General features: G+C 49.0%; 1 protein-coding gene across 2 annotated transcripts in view; it reads right to left on the reverse strand.

Annotated features, from left to right (window-relative positions):
- CNOT4 (CCR4-NOT transcription complex subunit 4) overlaps nucleotides 1–12,898 on the reverse strand; it is a 104,608-nt gene that overhangs the window by 33,521 nt on the left and 58,189 nt on the right. For both annotated transcript variants that reach the window (XM_029073236.1, XM_029073235.1), the window contains exons 3-6: nucleotides 6,493–6,690; nucleotides 5,394–5,480; nucleotides 3,291–3,392; nucleotides 2,165–2,290 (exon numbers count right to left, since the gene is read on the reverse strand). In XM_029073236.1, the coding sequence (XP_028929069.1) occupies nucleotides 2,165–2,290; nucleotides 3,291–3,392; nucleotides 5,394–5,480; nucleotides 6,493–6,690 (513 nt within the window). The remainder of the gene's footprint in view (nucleotides 1–2,164; nucleotides 2,291–3,290; nucleotides 3,393–5,393; nucleotides 5,481–6,492; nucleotides 6,691–12,898) is intronic.

Here is a 12,898-nt window from a genome sequence, read left to right on the forward strand (position 1 = left end):
AGAGGTCACCTGGAGAGGCTAGCGAGAGCTGCATAAATCAAGAATAACTCCCTCAGGAAGCAGGACTCTCGTTCGAAGGAAGTTTCTGGGCGTGTTGATCAAGTCAAACTGTATGCACTTCCCTTCCAACCTTCTGTGAAATATCCCAGCCCTGAAACCCTTTTTGGAGGCAGGGCTTGTCAATTCTGTCCCCGGCAGCCAAGCTAAGCACCGTACTAAGTGCTGAGGTAGGTCAAAGCAGCTCAATGCGGGCAGGGAAATGTGTCTGTTTATTGTTATACTCCCTCCAAGTGCTCAGTACAGTCCTCGGCGCACAGTAAGCGCACAATAGATACCGCTGACTGATTGATTTGTTTTCCTAGTCAGATCGCTGTGGGGAATCGGGCTTCCACGTCTACCCAGAGGTACCCGGGACCGGCTGGCAAGGCTGAACTGCCCCTGGAAACGGCAGCCGTGGTCTGTGTGTATGCCGCGTCTCGACCTCCTGCCGGTCTCCAGTTGCGCGTTATTTGTGCAAAGGACAACTGGGGGGAGTGGGGGAGATGGGTATCTGTCCATGTCACAATGTTTTGGCTTTGGTTCTTGTTTCAGCAAGAAAGTGGAAAGGACCCCCTCCAACCGACAGTCGTCCAAATTGGAAGGCAGAATTGTGTCTGCTGCTGTTTAAGAGCCCCAGAGATATCCTGTTCTGTGACTACGGGCTGCACCTGTTTTCTCACCAGTCGGCTTGCGGTGCGTTCACCTGAGCGAGGGAGACTGGGCAAGACGGTGTAGGTGGCTCAACCCAAAACATCACCGCCACGGTAAAAATACCTCTCGCACATCCATCCGGCTGGCGGGGAGACGACTTCCGTCCCCTCAGCCACAGGGGTCGGAGCCAGGCGAGGGGCAACACTGAGTTTTCTTGGGCACAATGTGCAGGAAATTATCTCTCTGTTTCCCCCTCTCTCTCCTGGCCCCCCCTCCTTCCACCCTCCCCTTCTCCTCTCCCTCTCCTCCTCTTGCTCACGGGAGCGTTCTCGCCACCCGCAACGGCATCTTCGAAGTAAAGGACATCTCTGGAACCCATCGGAGCTCTGCTTGGAATCCCCGGGAGATGGCATGCGGAAGGTTCCCTCGGCTGGACTTTATCCATCCCTCCTGGTCGTGGGACCTCAGCTGATTCCCCCAAAGGATCAACTGACCAAAAGCATCCCGGCAGGCATCATTTTCAGGGTAAGGTAGCTTTAACGTACAAAGAAATACCCCTTTAGATTTATATATTACAGAAGCAAAAATTGAGTGGGATGGATGAAACTGCTTCGGTCAGTCGGTCGTATTTTCTGAGCGCTTACTGTGTGCAGAGCACTGTGCTGAACCTGGGAGAGTACGAGTTAAATTGTGTGCTTCCTAGAAATCACCCATTCTGCAATCCCCAGTTTAAATATTTTAGGAGTCTGTAACTCAGACGGAAAGATCCTTCTTAACCCATTCCTGAAATCCCTATCTGGAAAAAGGAATTCCACGTTCCCATTCTCACCACCATGATCAACCAAGTTAATTATCTGAACGAAGAGTTTGGGGAAAAAAAAAAAAATGACTCCCAAGCTAGAGAATCTAATTTTCTATCGAAAATTAAAAATTTATCTTTCAAGCGGGTTCTTCCCGGACTTGCATTATTTTCACTTGGGGAATGAAAAAGCCATAAATGCCCTTCACCTTCAAAAATGGTGCTAACAGAGAAACCTACTCAACAGAGTCGCAAATCTTCATAATGGCTCACGGAATAGTCAAATGAAATATTATGCCCCAGAATAACCGACCTCATTTAATATCCCTTCACTGTTCAAAACACTTGATTCCAGAGGAACGTTTTGTGTTATAACTGAAGAGCGGGAGAAAAGTGAAAAAGGAACAATGTCCTAACACTTCAAATCGCCTTTTCACAGTACATCGATTCAACGGGCCCTCCCGTGGACTGTAAAAACCAGCTTCACAAACCTGTGACCTTTCCTGCTTTGATGGGATATATTTTCCAATATACCATTTCTAGAGATTAGGCATAATGTGCCTTTTGCCTGCTTGAAAAATAAAATCTCTTTAGCAGAATAACTCGAAGGCAATTTGACACCAAGGAAATCTCTCCTTCCTCTCCCTCCCCTCTCTCCCAAGTCACTCGAATTACCTGCATCTCTTCTTTTGTGAAGCTAGCTGCTTCGTCCCCCAGTTCATGCAAATACATGCAGTCGGGCTTTGGACACTGCATATTCTTTAAGAAGTAACTGCAGTATTTTGTTGTACCTAAAGATGCCTGTGGGAAAAGAGAAACACAGACAAACCAAAACATGAACTACATCGAAAACAACTCGCATGACGGGCGGGAACTGCTTTTCCTCCTCGACCGAAAACGCACGCGGGGGGTTTTACTTCTATGTCCTTCAGGATGGGGCTGCAGTTCTGTCAGGATGAGATGTCCTCTCCAACTATCTACCACCCGCTCGACACCTCGAAGGACTTCCCCTTCCGGTATTCAATCCCAGCTCCAGTAGTGTGCGTGTTTGGGGCTGGGGGGAGCTGGAGGTAGTGGAAGATAAACACTTTCATGAGAAGCAACGGGCCTAGTGGATAGAGCACTGGCCAGGGAATCAGAGAGACCGAGGTTCTAATCCTGGCTCCGCCTCTTGTCGGCTGTGAGGCCTTGGGCAAGTCACAACTTCTCCGGGCCTCGGTCACCTCACCTATAAAATGGGGATGAAGACTGGGCGTCCCATGTGGGACAGGGACTGTGACCAACCTGATTACCCTCTATCTATCCCAGCGCTTACCAGAGTGCCTGGCATAGAGGAGGTGCATAACAAATACCAGAAAAAAATAAAATAAGTTGGTAGGAAAGTGTGGCTGGTGAATTCTCAGGCCAGAACCCCCACTCCAAAAGACGAACGCAGGCCTTATTCCACTTGCTAGAACCTTTTCCCTAATTCAGAGGACACTGACCCAAACCTTCAGACACAAATTATTTAAGATGTCCAGTTAAAAAAGCCAAAGATGAGCTAGGAATATGACCGCTTAGGTTTGGCGGTATTGATTAACTGGGCTTAAAATTACCTGCTTAAATACTTTAAGGCACTATCCCTACTGGTATGGGGCAAAAGTTAGCCGAAGGCCCGCTAAAGTTTCCTTCCCTTAGTCACCAAAACGACCTGGCTGGAACCATCGGTAGATATCGGAACTCATGAAAACGCTATATTATAAAGCCGACGAAGGAGAGCGAAGCAACCCTGCAAAAGAAGATGAGGAAGACGGTATATTACCTTAAGTGTTCTGCCATCTACCACCACATTGTTAACGCACTGAATGGCTCTGAGAGCATCTTCTGACCGGATGTAAGTTACGTACGCACTGGCACTTGGACCCTGTAACGGAAAAAATAAACCCCATCCCAAGCATCAATCTTTAAACTTCTCTGAAACGAAAAATCTTCCACAGAAGCACACTGCACCATGGACAGAAATAAGCAAGGCAACTTATCCGAGAGGCTTTCGATTGAGACGATATATGACAACGCAACTCTTAACAGGACTTCCTCTGTGTAGATCTGAAATGCTAGCGTGGGACCTACAATATAGGTTCTCGAACTTTTAATTAAGCTGATTTTAGTGTTTTCGATATCTGGGGACACCAGAAATCAAACTGAGCTACTTCTCTTTCCTGTTACCTCTATCAAAAATCTGACAAAGATTTAAATCAGAGAAACAGCGTGGCTTAGTGGAAAGAGCACAGGTCCGGGAGCCAGAGAACCTGGGTTCTAATCCCAGCTCCATCAAGTCTGCTCTGTGACCTTAGGCAAGTCACTGTACTTCTCTGCGCCTCAGATACCTCATCTGCAAAATGGGGAGTAAGTATGTGAGCCCCATGTGGGACACGGATTGTACCCAACTTTAATTCATTCATTCGATCGTATTTATCGAGCGCTGACTAGGTGCAGAGCACTGGACTAAGCGCTTGGAAAGTGCAATTCAGCAATAGAGACGATCCCTGCCCACAACAGGCTCACAGTCTAGAAGGGGGGAGACAGATATCAGAACAAGTAAATACGCATCAAAAGATTCAATATAAACAGAATTATTAGGTATACCACATCATTAACAAAATTAAGAGAATTATAAATATGTACATATATACACAATTAATTACAATTAAGATAACAATTATCTTTTATCTACCCCAGGCCTTAGTACCGTGCCTGACACAGAGTAAGTGCTTAATAAACACCTTCTCCCCGCCCCCCCAACCAAAAAAAATCCACCCTTTCCTCTTCATTCTGCTCCGCTGGTCCAAGCAATGATCATATCCCACCTTGACTACTGCACCAGCCTCCCTGCTGATCTCCCTACCCCCTGTCTCTCCCCACTCCCGTCCTTCCTTCGCTCTGTTCCCGAGATCATTTTTCTAAAAAAAAAAACATTCAATTCACACCTCCCCACTCCTCAAGAACCTCCGGTGGTTCCCCATCCGCCTCCGCATCCGTTACCACCGGCTTTAGAGCATTCGATCAGCTTGTCCTCGTTTTACCTCGCTGGTTTCCTACTACAACCCAGCCCACGCGCCTCACTCCTCCAATGCCGACCTCATGCACCTCAAAATTCTCTTCTCACCACTGACCCCTTGCCCACGGCCTCCCTCCGGAAGCCCCTCTGGCTTCACCTACGACAGGCCGCCACTCTCCCTACCTCCAGAGTCTCATTCAAATTACATCCCCTCCGAAAGGCCTTCCCCGACTAAGCCTTCATTTCCCCGACTCCCTCTCACTTCTGTGATGTTCTTCGATCCGGACCCCGTAAGCACTTGATATTCACCGCCCCCCCCCTCCCGGCTCAGTCCCACGGCACTTAAGTCCATAATCCACCATTTACTTCAAGGTCCGTCTCCTCCTCTAAATCGTAAGCCCCCGGTGGGGAGGGAACGGTCTACCAACTCTGTTGTAGTCTCTCAGGCAACTGGCCCGGCGCTCTGCACCCAGGAAGCGCTCAATAAATGCCGTCGACTGAGTGACTGAGTCACTCCCGAGCCCCCCGGGATCTTTCCCTGCTTTGCAGAAACCCAGTAAGACCTCCGAGAGGAGTCACCCGAGGGCACAGAGAGTTCCCCGTGCGCACCGACAGAGGGCGCCGGCGCGTCGCCTCTTTGTCCCGCTCTTTTTCTCCCTCCCTTCCCAAACCGAGACCCGTCCGGCCCGAAACCACCAGTCGGGGCGGAGGTAGACCCACACGCCCAACTCTACCGCAACCTCAACTCTGGTCCCAGGCTGACCCAGCTCTAACGAAACCACGACTCGGGTTCGCGGTAGACCCGCGGGTGGCCTGCGTCGAGCTCGGTCCGGGGGGACCGGTCAGAGACCCCCGGGGAGGACTTACCTGGGAGCCAGCGTACGATGTGCTGTTATTAATGACGACTTTGTGTATTTTACCAAACTTCCCAAAATATTCGGGTCGTTTTAAAACCTACGAGGGACAAAAAAGAAAGGGCAAGTGAGACGGCTTTTCCGGCACCTTACACCCCCCAAGACGCAACCGCCACTGAGAGGACGGACCCCCTTCGGCCCTCTCGGGCCGTCCTGGATTATGGCAGACCCCTTTCGGACCACCCCGATCTTGACCCGATTACCCGAGCCCAGCTGGAACTAAGCCATCTTTTGGATACCAAATACTTAATAAGCATCCATCCACAGTGATGCTAGCACCGTTTTGGTCTTTGGGGGCTCACGTGAAGAAGCAATCTTTACGAGAAATGTAATCTACTGAATCTACTGTAATCTATTTGATCCAATCAACATCAATAACTGCAATACTGCCATAACCTTTTTTTTTTTTAATGGTATCAAGCGCCTTACTATGTTCCAGGCACCGTACTAAGCGCTGGGGTGAATACAAGCCAAACGGGTGGGACATATTCCCTGTTCCGCATGGGGCTCACGGTCTTCATCCCCATTTTACTGATGAGGGAACTGAGGCCCAAGTTAAATGACGCGTTCAAGTCACGCAGCGGACAAGTGGCGGAGCCGGGATTAGAACCCATGATCTTCTGACTCCCAGGCCCGTGCTCCATCCACCCCGCTGCTTCTCTAAATTATGGAGCTGTACATAAATAATAATGACGATTGTTCTTCTTCAGCGCTATGTCCAGGCGCTGTTCTAAGAGCTGGGGTGGATGCAAGCTAATCAGGTGGGACACAGTCCCTGCCCCACAAGGGGCTCACTGTCTTCATCCCCATTTTACAGATGAGGGAACTGCAACCCAGGGACGTAAAGTGACTTGCCCAAGGTCACACACCAGACAAGTGGGGGAGCTGGGATTAGAACCCAGGTCCTTCTGACCCTGTGCTCTATCCGCTCGGCCACGCTGCTTCTCCATGTTTCAGAAACGCAGGGAAACTGGGCGACTTATTTGCGTGGCTCAAAACAGACCAACAGATAAGGAACCGAGGAGGAGAAAGGCGCACGCGGGACCACTCACCTCTGGATCGGCTAGGCGCTGGGAGAGCCCTACCACAAAGACCAAGTTCTTCTGGACGACCCTTACGCTGGCCAAGTGTTTACGATTCTCTGAGATCTTCTGTTTCCTCTCGTTTTGCTTCTGTTTCTTCTCATTCTTTATCCTTTGCAGCTCTTCCTGGGAGAGTGGTTTGTAGACTGCTGGGTCTTCTGGGTATGGCTTAGGCATAAAGTAAATAGAGAATTTAACACAGATTCAACTCGGACGGAAGCGAACGTTAAATATATCCCTTTCCTTGTGGGGGGAGCGGGAGGGGAAAAAAGCAGACTCGGGTTAAAGGGCCGTAGCAATCAGACCGCTTCAGAAGCATGAGATTCGCTTCATCTGGAGAATTCCTCTTTGATGCCCACTCCACGGCAATCAACGGCGCTGGAGAAGCGGAGACCTGGTTCTCCTTAACTTCAGGGAGGCCTGCTTTGACAGAACCTTTGAAGGTACTAAGGGACGGAAAGTTTCGGGGAATCCCCTGCCTAAATGAAGTCGTACAACGGTACTAAGTTATCCAAACTGCAAGTGCTGAAGTCACCTGTCATTTTTACAAATCCAAGGCGATGGAAATCCTCAAAGAACGCGAATTGAATTTGGTATCTCGCTTGCCGGTACAGTGCTGACTCCAAGTTACAGCCCCACTTCAGGTCCTCACTGCCCAAACACACTTGGCTGCTTTTTAGGGATGCCAATTCTGATATCACATTTACCCAAGAGGACATCTTTATCGACGATGGTCTACAAAAGCAAGTCTTTTGCCTACCAGTCTGCTGACCAATAATCACAGGGAGTATCCCTCATTTCCCACTAGGCTGTAAGCTCGTTTTGAGCAGGGAACAGGCCTGCTGACTCTGTTGTAGACTGCTCTCCCCAGTGCTTAGTACAGCGCCCTGCACACAGTAAGTACTCAGAAATACCGTTGATGATGATTTTCCCTGGTCCTCAAGCCCTGTTCCCGGCCCACCCGGAGCAGAGGCAGAGGGAGATTCGCTCCCCTGGTTTCAGCTTTAATGCTACACACTTGTCATCTTCTAACCCTTGGAAGTAACATGAGTAACCGGGCCAACTGAAAATGCCCATCATTTATTGTTGGATCGCTAGAAAGAGATCGTCCTCCATGTTCGTCTTTGAACTTAAGCCCTTCTTCCGACCTATTTTCTACCCGCCATCTACCTTCCCCCTTCATTTTCATCCACCTTCCTTTACTTCTTCGGTCAAAATCTTACGACCTAATCCTTTGAGATCTTCTCGCGATCGTATCTCAGACCGAAAGTCACCCAAGTCACAAGTGAGGAAAAAGGAATGAAAATCAAGCAAAATAACTGGGCACCGCACTCCCCTGAAGCCCCCACACATCTTTAAGAAAGCTTCTATAGCGTCAAGTGCAATACTTTACGTTCGGCAAAGCCTTTCTTTTCAAAGTTATCAACAGAATGAGTTCTTGTCTCCTACTCCAGATTATTCCTGTAGCCAAAAGAGAGGGGATGACTGACTTTCTGTAAGGCAGATTAAACTAAAAGTAATTAGTACTGAGGGAGAAGGAGGGCTCTTTGCTCCTTCTAAGGCCTGTTACTGTTCCTCAGTCTTAACACTCCTGCCAATAACGCTGAGAAGTATCTGAGAACTAGCGTGGCCTACTGGAAAAGACCACGGGCCTGGGAGTGAGAAGACCTGGGCTCTAAGAACTTCCTGGGGGACTGAATTCCAAGTGGGTGCCATCTGCACGACGAAGCGGGGTCTCCTTCAGGTGGTTCGGAGCCTGCCACCTTTAAGCTTCAATGGGTCTCCTCCCAGTTCTCCGAGAGTGGGATTCGGTGTGTGCCCGCTAATTCCACGCTCGGCCTGTTTCCGTCCGTCATCATTCTGTAAACTCCCATCACGTCTTCTCCCAGCCTTTATCCTTCCCGACTGAAGAGTACCTCATTTTCCTGGCGGTTCCTGGGCAGAAGTTGCTCCATCCTTCTGATCACCTCAGGGGCCCTTCCTACTCAATGTGACCTTCCGAAATTGCAGCCATCAGAGCTGCTCCAAATATTCTGGGTACAAACTATGCCATGTTTTAGAATGATAAAGCTAGGCTCTCGCTGGGCTTTCGCATAACTTTCTGGGTGAAAATTACGGTCCTTATTAAGCTACAGCCTGGGGAAGTTAGAGGATAATCAGCTCTGCCGGTCTCAGTCCCGTACGGATTTGCCATCTAATAATAATAATGGCATTTGTTAAGCGCTATGTGCCAGATACTGTACTAAGCACTGGGATGGACAAAAGCAAAATAGGGTGGGCTGGGGTTGGTGGACATTTTATCCCCTTTTACGGATGAGGAAACAAGCCCAGAGAGGTTGTGAAGTGCCCGTGGTCACAGAGCAAACAAGTAGCAGACAGAGATTCTAACCCACATCCCAGGGCCTGCTGATTCCATCCGCTGCTCTGCTCTGGCCACAGCTCAACGTCATTGGTAGTGACCGCTTGCTCTGTGCGGAGCACCGTACTAGGCGCTCGGGAAGAGTCCAGTGCAACAGAGTTGGCAGGCGACACGTTGCCGGCCCACCTGTCAAGTTAATGATTTGGGAGACGAGCGAGTGAGCCCAGGATCCCTTTCCTGAGTCGTAACAACGGTGAGCTCGGAGTCCGTCATCCGGGGGCGGGAATTTAAACGACCTTTCCCTCAGAGCATTATGTGGCACTCACGGACGGTGAAGCTCTCAGGTGCCATCTTTCTCCCAGCTCCGCTTCACGAGGCTTTCCTGCCATTTAGTTCTGCCGGGGCAAGGCCTTTCATTCTGAGAAACTAAACGTCTCCTGCAAACCCAGAGAGTTTCCTGTGCACTCCCTCCCTCGGATTACTAGTGAAAAAGAAGTAAGACTTTCACCCGTGCTTTTCATTTCTACATCCAGAGAAGTGACCCATAATCCCCATTTCTTGTTTCTTGAGGGTGATTTCCTATCCATGACAGGGTCTTCCCTCCGGCCCCAGTCACTCAGGATCTTATAATAATGATTATAATAACAATGACAAAAATAACAACAATGGTAAGCACTTAAGTGCTTATTATGTGTCGGGCAATGTACTAAGCACTGGGGTGGATACAAGCAGATCAGGTTGGACATAGTCCACGTCCCATATAAGGCTCCCAGTCTTAATCTCCATTTTATGGATGGAGCCCAGAAAAGTAATTTGCCCAAGGTCGCACATCAGACAAGTGGCGGAGCGGGGATTAGAACCCAGGTCCTTCTGCCTCCCAGGCCTGTAATCTATCCACTAGGCCATGCTTCTGTGGGACCCTGTCAGAAGCTTTCTGAAAAAGCCATGTACCTCTAGACTGTAAGCAGGTTATGGCCAGGGAACACGTCTCCTAATTCTGTCGTACTATACTCTCCCAAGTGCTCAGAGCAGAGCTCTGCACACAGCGATCGCTCAATAAATACAACTGATTGCAGAAATGAGAGATTCACCAATATTAAGAGAAATGAAGTATTAAAATCGGAGGAAATATCACTTTAGGATCAAACTAACGGTTCACCCTGTCTTTGCAGAGGGTCAACAGGCACCATGAGAGGTGGTTACCCTTCTTGGCATCCGCCCCAAAACTTACGCTTCTACTGGCCAACACCCTCCCTTTTCCCTCCCGTAACTCATTCGGGACTGATCGTCCCTGAATTTAAGCCGCTTTCAACCTGATAGCTGCTTGCACGATTTCCTGTTGGCAAAGAGTCTCAGACACTAAACCATCGAATGAAAACAACAAATGCTTCCTTCTGTTGGCTTTGAAGTTCCCACCTCCCAGCTTCGATGGCACGGTGCCCCTTCGTCCCCTGGCTGACGGTTTCGGAGAACAACTCCAGTTGGCCCCGTTCGCATCCTCCGTCGTTTCCTGGATTGCCATAGCGCCCTTGGCCTCCATTCTCCCTGCTTGAAAAGTGCCCATCTCTTCAATCTCCTTCGAACAGAAGCCTCTTCACGCCCTGACCGCCTCAGTGGTTCTTCTCTGTACCTCCTGCAGCTCCGTCACATCCGACAGGGCAGCCAGAACCGCCGGACCTACTCCGATGTTTTATACGACTGGGTCCTTCTGTCTCATTTTCCTCTAGACTGTAAGCTCCTTGTGGGCTGGGGTCACTTTTATCAACTCTGTTGGACTCGACGTTCCCAAGCGCTTAATACGGTTCTCCACATGCCATAAACCCCCAATAAATCCCCGACTGATTGATTTGGTCGGTTAATTTTTCTGGGCTTCCTAATGATGCCCAGCTCACGGCTGGGCATTTTTTGAGCTGCTGCTACACAATGGTCTGCTGATTTTTTTTTTTTTTTTTTTTGCAAGTTGCTTACGACTCACAATTTTTGTCTTTAGTCGGGATCGACAGCTCAGAGCCCAACATCTTATAGCTATAATTCAAATTCTCTTTTCGTAGGTGCACTCCCTTGCCTCACCCGGAACCTCATTTGCCATTTCTCAGCCCACTCGTTAGGCTTTACGAGGTCATCCTGCAGTTTATCCTCATCTAGCCAGCATTTCAACACTTAGAGGAAGGGTTGAGAACCATCTTCAAATCTGGAAATTTCACTGCACGCCCCTTCATTCAACTCAGCCCTAGTACAGATCCCTAGAGGAGCACGCTAAAACTTTTTCGTCCCGAGAATCGGCTGGCTCCCTGTCCTCTCGTTCCAAACCAATCTGCAGTTTGTGAGAGAATAGTCTCCCGAGCCCACAGCTACACAGGTGTTTATTGATACTTTTTAGAAAGAAACCTTGTCAAAGGTGATGAAAAAAAAAAAGAAAAGAAAATTATATCCCCTGGCTCCCCTCTAACCTTATCCTTACTGAACTCCTCAAAGAATGCCATCCGATTAACGAGGCATCATTTCCTCTTTCAGGAACCACGTTGCCTCCCTTCCAACCCTAACCCCTCCTCGACAGGTTGTGTTTTCCTAAATGCTCCCTGATCCTGAACTTTCCTACAGATTCATAGTCTTCACTGTAGAATCCAGTTAAATGGAGGTCCTTCCTCTTTAGACGGGAAAAGATTTCCCAAACACTTCAGTGCTCTGCACACAGTAAGTGCTCAAATACTGACAATCAATCTCCGGGGCTCTAACGCGAAGCTTTTGAACTGAAATGGGGTCCCTGCAGCCTCAAGGTTTCACCTGAAATACCCTTCCCTCATTCCCTCCCACCGATTCGGACACCTCTTACCTCTCTCTGCCACAGCCTTTTCCACAGACAGGCACATCATACCTCTCTCCCTCACAGCCTCTTCCAGACACAGACACCTCATACTCTTCCAGAGACAGAAGACTAACCCTAACCTCACAACTCTTCCACAGATACGTGCACAACCAACTCCCTGAACTAGAGACAAAGAAACAGAGCCCAGCAGTCACGGAAGAAACACAGCTCCTCTGCCATCCCTAATGGCCCTCCGGACTTCGGGCTCCTTCTCGCTACGCTCTCAGCAAAGGCAGCAGAAGAAAGGAGCTTTTCCTCTTCCTCGCTCCAACTACTGGTTTTCCACATATTACCAGGCTCCCTGAAGCCCTGGCCCGGCCAGGGAGGCGCAGAGCTCAGCTGGAAACAGCCCTGCCTCGGCGGAAGCAGTAGCTGCCTCTGCCATCAAGGTCCAACCCCCTACGATCCTGTGAAATATTTAGATCTTAAAGAATTTGTTGCTGTTACCCATCGACATTTTACTTTTCAACAGCCCGCTTTTGCTCCAGGTCAGACCCTGTGAAATGAGGTGTTGGAGAAGGCTTTTGTGAATACTGTGGACGGCCCTAAAAACAAACAATTGGATTTTAGAGCAAATTAAACCAAAGTGGTCTTTGGAAGGCCAAATGACTCGACTTAGATTAGCATATTTTGGGCACATAATCAGAAGGACTGATTCTCTGGAGAAGACACTAATGTTACGAAAAGTCCAGGGAATATGTGGAAGAGGCAGACCGGCAGCTAGATGGATAGAGACCCTGACAACGATAACGGAAGAACCGTTAGAAAGGCTGCGGATTACGGCAGAGGACAGGACGTTCTGGAGAAAGCTCATCCACGGAGTCGCTGTCGATCGGAAACGACTCGACGGCACAACAATGATAATAACAGCCCCTTTCTGCAGAATACTTTCCCATAACTGTGTAGCAAAGCCTCCTTTGAATTAATTCAATAGGGCATATGATCTCTAGGTTTGGAGATCAGTCAATTTATTGAGCGCATACTGCGTGCAGAACACTGACCTAAGCTCTTGGGAGATTACAAAAGAGTGGGAGTCATGATCCCTGGCCTCAAGGAGCTTATAGTTTAGTGGGTCCATCCCAAACGAATCACAGAGTAGACCCTATATGGCCACCAAATAATATGCGAATGAGGGGGGAGGAAAAAAAACA

Source organism: Ornithorhynchus anatinus, chromosome 10, assembly GCF_004115215.2.
Source record: "Ornithorhynchus anatinus isolate Pmale09 chromosome 10, mOrnAna1.pri.v4, whole genome shotgun sequence".
Lineage (NCBI taxonomy): Eukaryota > Metazoa > Chordata > Mammalia > Monotremata > Ornithorhynchidae > Ornithorhynchus > Ornithorhynchus anatinus.